Source organism: Lycium barbarum, chromosome 2, assembly GCF_019175385.1.
Source record: "Lycium barbarum isolate Lr01 chromosome 2, ASM1917538v2, whole genome shotgun sequence".
Lineage (NCBI taxonomy): Eukaryota > Viridiplantae > Streptophyta > Magnoliopsida > Solanales > Solanaceae > Lycium > Lycium barbarum.
The window spans coordinates 121,357,145-121,371,384 of record NC_083338.1 but is presented as its reverse complement, the minus strand read 5'-3'; the positions used below and the strand labels follow the sequence as shown (position 1 = coordinate 121,371,384).

General features: G+C 41.5%; 1 protein-coding gene across 1 annotated transcript; it reads right to left on the bottom strand.

The window, feature by feature from the left end:
* Positions 1-262: 262 nt before the first annotated feature.
* LOC132626971 (uncharacterized) lies at positions 263-11,332 on the bottom strand. Its single transcript, XM_060342009.1, has 2 exons — positions 1,654-11,332; positions 263-528 (listed from the first exon to the last, which is right to left on the bottom strand). The coding sequence occupies exon 1, from the start codon at positions 11,330-11,332 to the stop codon at positions 9,839-9,841; it is 1,494 nt and encodes a 497-aa protein (XP_060197992.1). The 3' UTR covers positions 263-528; positions 1,654-9,838.
* Between the last annotated feature and the right edge of the window lie 2,908 nt (positions 11,333-14,240).

Below are 14,240 nucleotides of genomic sequence, written 5' to 3'. Positions count from 1 at the left end.
TTAAGCGGTCAATATAACTCTAGCAATATCAGATTTTATATTTGGGTCAAGTGTTTCCCACAAGTATCGTTAAAATAAAAAATTGTATAAATTAAATGAACTGGTCAAATATACTGTCACGACCCAAACTGTCGTGAGGGGCAACCACCCAATTCCCCTAGTGGGCGAACCATCTACTTAACCAACCATCCAATACGATTACCACATTACTTAGCCAATTTTAAAACATTCAAGGATATAACAGATAATAAAAATCTCCAAATGTCTAGTCATGCCATAAATAATGAATTGCGGAAGTCTAATTATTACAACCTCAAAATTCGAAAGTCATCGTACAAGGACTCTAAAACATAACTGCCTAAAGAGTGAATAACTGTCTAAAATAAACATAAATGTCTGAAATGAAGTAGACATCTAAAATAAGGAAGATCTTCAGGCGGCCTGGCATGGATAAGAGTTGACCCTCGAATCTGGTGGAAACTGGCCTCACCCTAAATATGAGGTCTCTAGATGTCTCTGGATCACAATCTGCAATCAAAAAATGCAACATCAGTACGCACAGTATGCACTGGTAGATATCATATGCCGACTAAGATTAGTATCATACATACAATAAGAAAATCAATAAAATTGACAGATAGGCACAACAACACATAACCTCAAGAAACTATCAACATAAATCATCCAACACCGAAATATCAGCCAACACAGGGATAAGGAAAAATCCACACAAGTAGAAATCAATAAGAGTAACTCAACCCATGTAATCACCAAACACAATCGTAAATCCCAAATTATCTCAACTCTATCACATATCTGTACACACATGCTAAATGGTAGTGTTTGACCCATTAGCCATGACCTGCAAGGGACCCATGGTGTCCATGTACCACTCACTCCGGAACTGTCCTCGAATCACGACCCCATAATTAGGCCACATCTTCACCCTATGTCAAATGTGCCTTTTTATATTTATAATACCTTTCTCATCACAATGTATTTCCGTTCCACAATCAATAAGGAATGTGAACAATCAATAAATCAATATCAGGGAACACAAGTCACCATGTCACAAGTCATATCAAGACTCAAGAATCAATAACATGAATAAGGAAAATCTCTAAGTCAACAAGAAGAGTATTTGTGAATGATACGCTCAAATTACACTGATTAATGGTATGACGCGGACGTTGTCAAATATAGTAAGCCAACGAGGTTCGGGTCGAATCCCACAAAGAATATGGTGTGAAAAGTTTACTAAAAAAAGTATTATACTAATCTTGCGGTCCTGGTGTATTCCAGAAAAGGGTTTTATAGTTGTTTTGGTTTGTGGACTAATTTAAAGTGACTGGAAATTTAAAGTTGTAAATATATGGGTAAAAAGAACCAAGGTTGTGTCCCCATCAGATAAAGTGTATGATCATGGGTATCGATCTTGATATACTTCTAATGGACTATTTGTATGAATGCACTTAACCTCAATGTGAATCTGAACTATTTCCCAATACGAAAAGATTATTTCTTTCTATGCTTTTCCACAGATAAGAAAGCATGCACGAAGAACGATTAATTATGCCAAGTAAACTCCTCTTATTCCTAAGTGAATTTATTAAACAAGGTTTAAAGCCCTGAGTTCTTGTTATTTGTTCTTACCTGAAAAATAAAACCTAAACAAGTATTTATACAAGTCAAACTCGGAATAATCAATCCCAGTCCTGTTCCAGCTCGGCTTACACTTCGACGCGTCGTCTTTGCACTTCGACGGTCGTCGACATACTTGACGACCATATCGACAATCTGAGTATGCTTTTTTCACTCTGCAGGAAATCCACCATTGAAGCACTTCGACGGACCGTCGATCATGTTGACAGTGCAGGTCGACGATATGATAATGCTCTGATGATATGTTACTTCACAGGAACTTATTGACGAGGCAAATTCGACGGACCGTCGAGCATGTTGACGGTCCGTCCTTATGCTTATCAGAACAGATTGCTTCTTTTCCTCGTTTTTTCGTTTTTCGAGCATTCTAACTTCAAAATACCTGCACAACACACAAAACACATCAAACTAACACAAACCTGCTCGAAAACAAGTAAAACTTAGAGTTAAAAAGCATTGGATGTGCCAAAATACTGGCACATCAACACCCCAACTTAAAATCTTTGCTTGTTCTCAAGCAAGTCAACTAACAGACTCAATCTACAAATGTATCGATATCACAGAGTAAAGCTGTCTACAGTGGTTGTGGCAATCAACTTCTGGCGTCTCAAGTGTATCACAATAACTCTCCCCCAATAAAGACAAAACCAATTAAGGACTCGTTGCAACTATGAGGCTTCAATTTATGACATCTAGTTGTCAAAGAAACCATAGCGCACACGAATCAAGACTCACGGGAAACCAGTCACTTAACAAATTCTAATGCCCTCACAAAGACCAAAGAATGTCCCAACATATACGTACACACAGAATGGGACAGAAGACAAAGGAGAAGAGAAACACTCACACTCACAAAGAGATTCTCTAGCTATACATGCAAATAACATAAGGTTGCCCTTATTTTCGGCGCCCTCGACTTTGGACAGTTCGACTGTGATCACACTGGACTTTTTCAAGGTTGTAATGTAGGCTTGAGGACGGGTAGGATAGACATTTGGATAACTGTGACTCACCCTCCTCGAACATTACATCTTATTCTTTTCTTTTACCTCTTTCGCCTTTTGTTTTCTTACCTTCTTTCTTTTTGTTGCCTCAGTGTGGTTTTATTGCGATTATACTTCCCTATTTTTATTTTTATTTTACACTTACCACACCGCTGTCTTTTAACTAGGCACTTTAATTCAACCCCACTTTAGGCTTATGCCTCATAATCCCCTTAGTCCACCTATCACCCCCAACTTAGGTTTTTAGCCACAGTCTTATTATTTTAGTGCCAAGGAGGGACCGGGTGCAAAGAGATGGGTATTCAGAACGGGTATCGGCTTGTTACGGCTAATCAAAGAACAGGTTTTCAGGCTCAAAATGGCTAACAAAGGATATTAATCTGTGGGTAGGCTTATATTTAGGCTAAACATGGGTTTCTAACACAAACAAGGCCTAAGATCATTTCACAGCTTCACTTATCTTTAAAATGCAGGCACGACTAACCAGACAAGTTCTAGATTACATACACAACTAGAGAATATATCTACAAAACCTCACAACACATGGCATTAGAGTGGTCAACACACTAGTCTCCCAATATAATTCCGCGCACAAGGTAACCCAATAATCTAAATGTCACACAAAAAAGCATGCGTGTCACTTAAACAACCAAGTCCATTTTTTTCGAAATTTTCAGAGGGGAGTACTTTTTCTTAAAATCAAAATAAGACAGCCCTAAGTTAATCAAACCACCACCACATAAGTCAACAATACTCTACTTTATCTAAACACGACCTAAACATTCCAGGTTCAACAAGAAATAAACCCCCCCAGGAAAAGAACCATGGCAAAAAAAAGTTGTGGGGGTCTTAAACACATATATAACAAATCAAATACTCCCACCCCCAACTGAAAAAGTCTGCAATGTCCCTAATGCAATAAAAGTAAAACCAGGGAGTAGGAATACTTGTGGTGCACTAGGCGCGCTGCTCATCTCGCGACTCCTCGGTCTGCGAGGCATCAGGTGGTGCAACCGCACCAACGGAAGTCTCTGTAGCAGCGTCAGCAGCAACATCAGTAGTGGTGCCCGTGGGCACTGGCACTGGAGTAGGAAAGGGTGGTGGCAATGTCTCACCACTGGGAGCACTGCTCGAGGTGGCTCCCCTAGTCCCAAACTGGACATTCTCCACGAACAATCTCTAAATGGCCTCTGCTACCTGCTGCTCTTCTATACTCGGGCCCCTAGGGCGAGTGCTCTCTCGCACATCCTCCTCATCACGGGACGCTCTCTTTCTCTTTCCACGACCACCCGCTACAGTAGGTGCAAATAATTGTACCACTGGAAGCTCCTCCTCAATATCCTCCGTAACAGACGGTGCTGCTGCTACTAGGCTTAGATCACGGGCCTTCAATAATGTAACATCAGCCTTAAGCTGCTTTAACTCTGCCCTCAAAGCATCTGTGGAAGTAGTCGGGCGAGCCATCTCCAATGTAGTCAATCTCATCTCAAATCCATCCAACCGAGCGGACAGTGTCGTCCTCACTGGATCTAATGCCTCGTCCACTCTCCATCTCACATAATCATCGAGTTGGGCCACTATGATCTTTGATTGCTGGTCCACTGTAGCCGTCTGTTTTGTAAATTTCCTAAAGTTGTCAATTGAGAAGGCAAATGGATCAACTCTGGTTGTACCCTGGAGCTGTCCAGCTAGGCCAGCTGGCTGTGGGACTGAACTCGGAGGCGGTGGAGCCGAAGTCTGTGGCTCAGATTTATCAGTCTGATTCTCAATGGAATCATCTCCAATATCAGTAGCTGGGATCTCAGAATCTGTAGCCCATATAGTCTCGGTAATAGGGGCAGCAGTGGTGGGTAACTCCTGTTTAGAGTCACCTGCGACCCCGGGATGAATTAGCTTCTGCGGTAGGGGTACCCCATCCGCTTCCCCTTGGCTCTCATCAACGGCCTCCTTCTTGCTCTTTTCTACCGAATAGACCGACGAAGCTGTAATCCGGTGGTCGATATCATCTATAAACCGCACTTGTGACCTCTGAACAAGCTCTGTAATCAGGCATGGAAATATCATGGAAGTGTTGGGCTGGGAAGCCCTCAACTGTATCTCTGTACTAGCCAATGCCCCGAAATCAATCGGGTATCTAGACATCAATGTGGCTACAACAACCTGCCGGTCAACCGTAAGAGCATTATCAGCTTGAGTGGGGAGAAGCCGCAACTGCACTACGCTCCACCAAAATTTGGATTCTAGAGTCAACCAACTCTTTTTTATCCGATTCTTCAAATTAGTCTACTCGGCTCTCTTGGTCGGGCGACCCAACACTATAGCTACCCAGTCCCGGACGGACTGCTCCTTGCGTCTTAGCAATTTGTCTTCTAGCTCAATTGTCTGCCTCGGGGCGGTGTAGTTATTACTGAAATATACTCTATTGATAGCCTAGGCAGATATATCAAAACTCACCCCTCTGATCTCAACCTCGCTCCGTGGCGGTATCTCCTTCAACTTCTGATGCCTCTTTTTGACTTTTGAGATCAAGGCCCCATATGCGGCATATATCTCACGAATGAAAATAGGGCAATAGTCCCCAGGATGCTCCTGTATGAACTCTAACTGATAGTGACGAATAAGCTTTCTGGCTCTGGGTAAGATCTCGAGCCCCTCAAAACTGATCCGCCTCTCTTCATTTATGGTTCGTTTCTCATGCTGAGTGTCATCACCTTTCAATTCAATGCCATACTCATACAGCTACTTGGCACCCTCAACAGTGAAGCGATCCTCAAGCCTCTTGCTTCTAAGTTCCCGAGCCCAAGCCGCCTCAATATCAGCATCAGTATCATATGAGCTCTGACGGATCTGGGATCTAGAAGGTGCTTGAGAGGACTGAGCAGCATCCTTAGTAGACTGTGCTCGTGCAGCAGGTGAGGCATCTGCAGATACAGTCTCTGACCCCTCCTCCTCGGATCCATCACTGGACCCAGATGTAGATGATTCCTCCTCGTAAGACTAGGAGAAATTAGGATGTGTAGGTGCCGGTACTGTGACCTGCCTGTTCCATGGGGGAGGCGCAACCCTATTCTTCTTCACGGGCATAACCTCAGGCTCATCATCCGATCTTTCGTCTCTAAGTGTGGGTTCGCCACTGGGCCTTCTTCGACTCGTTGATCTTTGAGTTTGCCTCGAGCCACCCCCTCGAGTGGTTGTTAACTTGGGTGGCGCCATACCTGTAATCATCAAAAACCACAATCTAGTCAATCCATACAAGTGAAATTAACACAGTTAGTTTAAAAAAAAAAATCTCAGTTTCAGTTCTCTAATACTCTCTGTCTGCAGACCGTCGATGCTCTTCGACGGATCGTCAAACCTGTCGATGGACCGTCAATCATCTTGACGGGACCATCTTTGTGAAAAGACAGTCTGTCGACCTGTCGACGGTGCCGTCAACATGTTTACGGCCCTGCATCAGCAAACAACAGTAAACAAAAATCAAAACTTGTTTCGGCTTTGCGCTTTCCATTTCAATCAATCGGAGAACCAATTTTCAACTATTTTGCACATTTGGGGTTTTGGGGCTTCGGGTTACTCAGACTTCACCCTCATTTTCAACCTTTTTGACTTTAGGCAATTGTCCGGGTTTTGTTTGGTGGGTATAACGATATTCAAACCGAGATTTTTGATCGAAATACCCTCAAACCCATTGGAGTTACTCAGACTTCACTCCTCAAGCTTCATGTTTCAACAGATTCCTTTTTTTCGAACCATTGGCGGGCATAATGAATCAACAAGTTTCTTAAAATGCCCGCCGACTCAATGGGGGCACGATATTATCGTCCCCATAAGTCCATGTAATATCAATCATACCAAATTCCCCTCCCCCAACCAATAATTTCATGTTTTTTTTTACAAATTTAAGCATGAATTTCATTCAACAAGTACAATCCCTAAGTCATAATTTCTACCCTCAGCATTCACATCACAGATATCACCCATGTATCCCAGTTAAAAGCACACGCAACTTATTTCATTGCCATCTAATACAGCCTAGGTCCTATAATCCAATTGTTCAATTAATTTAGCAACCCTAGGCATTGTGTTAGAAATTTTCGAACAAAATTCCTACATAAAACCAAGAAAGGGCCGAAATTTATGCGACATACCTGATTATGTGAAGAAGTAGAAGAATACTTGACTAAAATCCAAAAAAAAATAGAGAAGCAAGACAGCAGATTTTCGCACTTGGGCAGAGAATCTCGAAAATTAGTGGGGGTAAACTTTTAGGGTAGGAGTTTGTAGTGGGTGATGATTTATGGATGAGTTATGGGGAGATGAGGGGGTTGAGCGAGAGAGATATACGGATAGTGGGAAAATATTAAACCTCTGCCCGTTACTTTGATTTAAATTTGCGACTGGTTGCCTTCATTTATTTATTTTTCTAAGTTTTTGGAATAGTCTCCGACATGTCGACGACTCGTCGAAGCGTAGATACGACAAAAAAATAAAGAAAAGAGCTGACCTGTTGATGACCACTTCGACGGCGTCGTCGAACGTGTCGACGGTCCATCGACATGCTCGTCGATTTACTTACCTGCAGATGAGCAGTTGTTAATCCTCAGAAGTTCAGCTCTGCATACCGTCATTGTACATTGACGGTCCGTCAACATGTCGACGGCCCGTCTTTGTGCTCTGGTATCACTTTGCTGGTCTTCCGAGTTTCAGTTCCTGCGCTCTCGACACCTGTAAAAAAATAAAAAATAACTAAAACCTACAAAAACAAAATTATAGAATTTTAAACTTGGGTTGCCTCCCAAGAAGCGCTTGATTTAACGTCGCAACACGGCGGTGTTAACAATTTACTCTTGGTCGGGACTCGCCGAGTCAGCAATCGTCCCAACGTGCTTCAACCGATATCAGTCCACAATTCTATCTCCCGCAATCATACCATGGTAGTGCTTCACCCTCTGCCCGTTCACCTTAAATGTTCGAGTTCCGTCTTCGGACTTCAATTCAATAGCTCCATGGGGTGAGACACTTACCACTTCAAAGGGCCCTTGACCACCGTGATTTCAATTTGCCCGGAAGCAGCTTCAATCTAGAATTAAACAGTAAGACGGGGTCACCCTTGTATAATTCCTGCTTCAGGATTTTCTTGTCATGATACTGCTTCATCCTTTCTTTATATAGCGCTGCACTTTCATATGCCTGATAGCGGAACTCATCCATCTCGTTAAGTTGAAACAACCTGAGTTTGGTCGCTTCTTCCCAATTCATGTTCAATTTCTTCAAGGGCCACATGGCCTTATGTTCAAGTTCAACTGGCAAGTGGCATGTTTTACCAAAAACTAGCTTGAAAGGCGAAGTCCCAATCAGAGTTTTGAACGCAGTCCGGTAAGCCCATAGAGCATTATCGAGCTTGCGGGCCCAATCAGTTCTGTTCGCATTCACCGTTTTTGCTAAATTACTCTTTATCTCCCGATTAGAGACTTCAACTTGCCCGTTTGTCTGAGGATGATACGGGGTTGCCACCCTATGCTTGACTCCATACTTCTCCATCAATCCCGCAAAGGCTTTATTGCAAAAGTGAGAACCACCATCACTGATTATCGCCCTTGGGGTACCAAAACGAGTAAATATGTTCTTTTTCAAGAATCTCATGACACTCTTGGCTTCGTTATTAGGTAAAGCCACCACTTCTACCCATTTAGAGACATAATCAACAACCGCGAAGATGTATTTCATTCCACAAGAGCTTACAAAGGAACCAATAAAATCAATTCCCCAAACATTGAACACTTCAACCTCCATTACAAAGTTCATAGGCATCTCTTACCTCCTTCCAATATTCCCCTGCCTTTGGCACTGATCACAAGAACGCACCATCAGGTTACCATCATGAAAGAGAGTAGGCCAATAATGACCACATTCGAGAACCTTGGCAGCAATCCTCGTACCACTATGATGTCCCCCAACTAGAGAGTCGTGGCAGGCCTTCAAAATCTCTAATATCTCACTCTCTGGGACACAACGCCGAATAATATTATCGGCGCTAGTTCTGAATAAATAAGGTTCATCCCAATAGTACTAACGAACATCCCGCAAAAACTTCTTTTTCTGATACGATTTTATCTCTTCGGGAATGTTACCAGTCACCAAGTAGTTAGCAAAATCGGCAAACCAAGGTGCCACCTGTATAGACACCGCCAAAACTTGCTCATCCGGAAACGCATCTTCAATATCAAGTTCATCTGCTGGCACCCCAGTTTCCTCAAGCCTAGAGAGATGATCTGCAACTTGATTTTCGAACCCCTTTCGATCTTTTACCTCAAAATCAAACTCTTGTAATAAAAGGACCCAACGAATCAGTCGCGGCTTAACTTCCTTCTTTGCCATCAAATACCGCAACACAGCATGGTCAGTGTACACCACAACCTTGGACCCCAGCAAATAGGAGCGAAACTTCTCAAAAGCATATATTATCGAAAGCAGCTCTTGCTCAGTCACCGTGTAGTTCATCTGCGCCGCATCAAGTGTCCTACTGGCCAAGTACCGCACCTATCGCGAAACTACTAGAATCACACATCAACTCAAAGGGCAAGGACCAATCCAGAGTAACAATCACAGGAGCAGTAGTAAGGCACTCCTTTAGTTCATCAAACGCCTTTCGTCACTTGTCATCAAACACAAATTTAGCCTCTTTTTCAAGAAGTTTGCACATCGGGTTAGCAATCCTGTAGAAATCCTTGATGAAGCGTCTATAAAAACCCAGCATGTCCTAATAAACTTCGAACACCTTTGACTGAGATACGTGGAGGAAGTTTCGCAATCACATCTATCTTCGATTGATCGACCTCAATTCCCTTTTCAGAAATTTTGTGACCGAGGAAGATCCCTTCCTTCACCATAAAGTGGCACTTCTCCCAATTTAGCACGAGATTTGTCTCCTCACATCTTTAAAGCACTTGACCCAGATGGTCAAGACAATCATCAAATGAATCACCAACAACAGAGAAATCATCCATAAATACCTCCAAGAAATACTCTACCATGTCAGAAAAGATCGACTTCATGCACCTCTGAAAAGTAGCTGGTGTATTGCACAACCCAAAGGGCATTTGACTGAACGCAAACGTCCCATAGGGACAAGTAAACATTGTCTTCTCTTGATCTTCTAAGGCAATGTTGATCTAATTATAGCCCGAGTATCCATCTAGGAAGCAATAGTAAGACCTCCCAGCCAGCCTATCCAGCATCTGATCAATGAAAGGCATGGGAAAATGGTCTTTAAAAGTGGCAGTATTAAGCTTCCTATAATCCATGCAAACACGCCATCCAGTAACTGTACGAGCGGGAATCAGCTCATTCTTCGCATTAGGCACCACAGTGATACCTCCTTTCTTTGTTACACATTGAACAGGACTTACCCACTTGCTGACTGCAATCGGATAAACTACCCCAGCGTCTAACCACTTTATGATCTCCTCTTTCACGACCTCTTGCATGTTCTGGTTCAATCTCCGCTGATGCTCAACACTCGGCTTGCTGTCCTCCTCTAGCTGAATTTTATGTGCACAAATACCAGAAGGAATACCCCGAATGTCTGCTATGGTCCAACTAATAACACGTATGTACTCGCGTAAAATCTCCACTAAATGCTCAATTTGTTCCTCAGTCAATAATGCTGAAATAATTACTGACAATGTCTTGTTCGGACCAAGAAACTCATACCTTAAGTGTGTTGGGAACTGCTTAAGCTCAATCTTTGGTGGCTCAACAATAGAAGTCTTAGCTGGTGGAGTAGTTCTATTTGCAAGGTCAAGATCAAGCTTTCTTGGGTGGTAAGTGTAGGAACCTAGACCCTCAAGTGCGTTTATAGTTTCCACGTAGCCCTCCATATCACAAGCATCAAAATTTATCAGAACTTCAGTGAGAGCTTCTCCCAGACTTTCTTCTTCCATTTTATGTTCGACAGCATCATCAATCCCATCAAATGAATCAATAACCGAGATACTCTCATAAGCGCTTGGCAACTTCATCCCCTTGCTTTCTTGGAAAGTTACTTCTTCATCATTCACTCGGAACTTAATTTCATTATTTTCAGAGTCCATAAGCGCTCTTCCCATAGCAAGGAACGGTCTTCCCAAGATAATGGGAATATCGCTATCCTCCGCACAATCCAGAATCACGAAATCAGCAGGCAACATGAACTTACCCACTTGTACCAACACATCATCGATAACCACAACTGGCTTCTTGATAGATCTGTCTGCCATCTGTAATCGCATAGAAGTCGGTCTAGGAGTCCCCAATCCAGATTGTTTGAAAATAGCAAGGGGCATCAAGTTGATACTCACCCCATTATCACACAGAGCACGGGCGAATGCATGAATCCCAATATTGTACGGAATGGTAAACGCCCATGGATCTCCCTTCTTCTGAATTGTGGTGGAAGCAATAATTGAACTCACCCGATGAGTTAAATTCACTGTCTCATGTTGAACAGACCTTTTCTTCGTAAGCAGGTCTTTTACAAACTTAGAAAATTCGGGCATCTCTTTAACAATATCTAAGAATGGAAAATTCACTGTTAACTGCTTCAATTGAACATAGAAATTCTGACACTTAGCATCATCATTCTTCTTTGCCAACCTTTGAGGAAAGGGAGGCTTTGCTTTGTACATTTGAGTCAAAGGGCGAAGAGCCCCTTTTATCGTGTGTTTCCCTGTATCAGCAGCAACTTCTGGAAGATCAGCAACTTTTTCTTCACCGCGGACTTCCTCATCAATAATAGGCACATCAGAGTGCACCTCTTCTTCTTCAATAATCGGATTTAGATCAACCACCTTCTTGTCAGCACCTTGAAGTATTTTACCACTCCCTGTGATAATATCAAAAGTACGTTCCACGCCCCCACCATTCTTCGGGTTTGGAATAGTATCACTAGGGAGTCCTCCTTTTCTAGCAGGATGTTATTCTCTAGACAGATCACGCATCTGCTGTTCCAGATTCTGAATAGCTGCTGAATGAGAGACCATCGTCTCTGATAGCTCAGACAGTGTCTTTTCAGTATTTGTCTGACTTACCAACACTTTCTCAAGCATTGACTACAACCTCGAACTACCTTGATCATTAGATTGCCCTTTTGGTGGGGTGTAAGGTTGGAACTTCGGTTCCCAAAATTACCGTTGTTGTTGTATCTCCCTTGGTTCGGTCCACCATAGTTGTTATTGTAGTTCCCTTGGTTGTTGTTGTAGTTCCCTTGATTATATGACCCCTGCCCTTGTTGGGGTCTCCAGTATCTCTGAATTGGCCCAGGAATATCCCCCTTCGCTATGTAATCTGCATACTGAACATTCTCAATTGGCGGAGGGGGCCCCTCTTGATATGGACCCTCTGGGACTTGGTACATTCTAGGCGGCATGCCTGAGATATCCTGACAAACGTTCACTTTCTTTGCTTTTCTCTCATCAAGCCTCTTTGTCAGTAAAGAGAGACTACTAGCCAATTGTGCCAATGTCTGCTGCGTTTCCTGGCTATCTTTCACAATGTTTTGAATCAACGGTGTTCCAAGTGATAGCCCATCAGAATTACTTGAATGCCAAGCTTGGCTGTGTATAGTCAATTGATTAAGTATATCAGTAATAGTAGCATAGAACTTATTCATGAAACATCCGCTGGCAACATTATTGGCGATTGCTTGGGTCATAGGATCCAAACCTCTGTAAAACTTCTCTTTAAGAATCTGTTCTGGAAAACCATGGTTTGGACTCCTATCCAAATATTCTTTGTACCTCTCCCAAGCTTCAAAAAGTTATTCCCCATTACGTTGTTTGAATTCTTAAATCTGATCACGAATTTCAACTCTTTTACTCGGGGGATACCACTTCCTGAGAAACACTCTGACCATCTCTTCCCATGTAGCGATAGAGTTTCGGGACAGCTTTGTGAACCATTTTCTCGCTTCTCCGGCTAACGAATATTTGAAGAGTTTCAGCCGGACTGCTTCTTGAGCCACACCCCCATTGGATATGCTGAGAGCACACATCCAGAAAGTTTGTTATATGTTGGTGAGGGTTATCATCGACTGCATTTCGAAAGTATCCTTCTTGTTTGAGCATTGTCATACCCCATTTTAACCGGAGTCAAAATAGTTTATAACATCCCGGTAATTCCAGGGTTAATTAAAGTTAAGGAGTCGCCACCTAATTATTTATGGTGAATTAGGACACCTAAAGTTCGTTAAAGTTATTATCTAAAGTTAACTCTGTTTTAAAGTCTACGAAACCAAAATCTAGGTAAGGGTTCAACTAACTTAAAGGGAGGGTATTAGGCACCCTTTAGGATCCATTAACAATGGTTAACCGATCGGACTTACAATTAATTAGGCTAAGTATAAATATAATATTGTAGAAAAGAAAATAGCTTTGTAAGTATTATCAGGATTTCAAAATGGAAAATATAAGGCTACTATTTAAATTAGATAAGATAGTAGTTTATAAAAAATAAAAATAAAATAGAAGACTTTAGCCATATTAAAAAAATGTGCTGGATTAATCAATACCTTAATAGGAATTCAATGATCGATTATTAACTCATCTTTTAACTGCTTAGCTTGTTAAGTAACAAATAATATCAAGAAGACAATAAATATATTAATTTCCTATTATTATGTGAAAAGTTATCTAAAAATATAACTACCGCTTTTATGAAAATTGAGCCTTGTTTGGAAAAATAAAGATATGCATTAAGCTTGGAAAAAGATTCATCACTATTAGAAATGGTCATTTATGGCCTTTAAACAGAATAAACCATAAAACTAAAAAAGGGTTTATAAAATAATGCTAGGACTCTGATTTGAGGTATGTGAATGCTTTTGAAATCAGACTCAATTCTTAGCAAGCGTGATTGGTTTAATCCTAAATCTACAAGTTAGACGCATGCTAATCCTAAACCCATTATATCATATACCAAGAATATCAAACACGCACCAAATGAAATCATTCAAAACACACATTCAAACAAAATAATAAACGGAGTAAAGAGTTGAAAATTTAAAAAAAAAAAAAAAAAAAGGGAATCGCCATGGGCGAGCCTCAAGCGAATTTCATTGTTTTCTTGCTGTGGGATGAAATTAAGGAATAAGGAACGTGTCGACTCCATGCACGGGTAATGTATTAATGTCGAGTCTCAATTTGAAACTCCGTTTTGGGTGAGTCCCGAATTAAGACTCCATTTGCTCCAATGTGTACATGTAAAAGGAAAATATAATAAGGATTAGAGTCGTAAGTAACTGTTAAATAAGGCAAAAAAAAACATATATGATGTTAAATTTCCAAATACACATGTTGATAGTAGGCATAAAGAAAGTCGCAGCAAATCTTGAAAACCAGTCGGATACCTCATTTTATGTTAAAGTTTAAAATCTATAAGATCCAATAGCATTTTTTGCTTTGTAAAAGGCCTAGCGTATTGCCAGCAAAACTTGGACTCAATTATTAAAGATAGACGGTCAACAAACCCAACATAAAGATAAAAGTAGTGTTAGACATTTAGAGATCAAAAAGTTTGCATTAGTAATATATATATGCT

Bases quoted from the DNA above. Each gene is read 5' to 3' on its own strand.
- LOC132626971 (XM_060342009.1), bottom strand. From the start codon at position 11,332: ATGTACAAAGCAAAGCCTCCCTTTCCTCAAAGGTTGGCAAAGAAGAAT.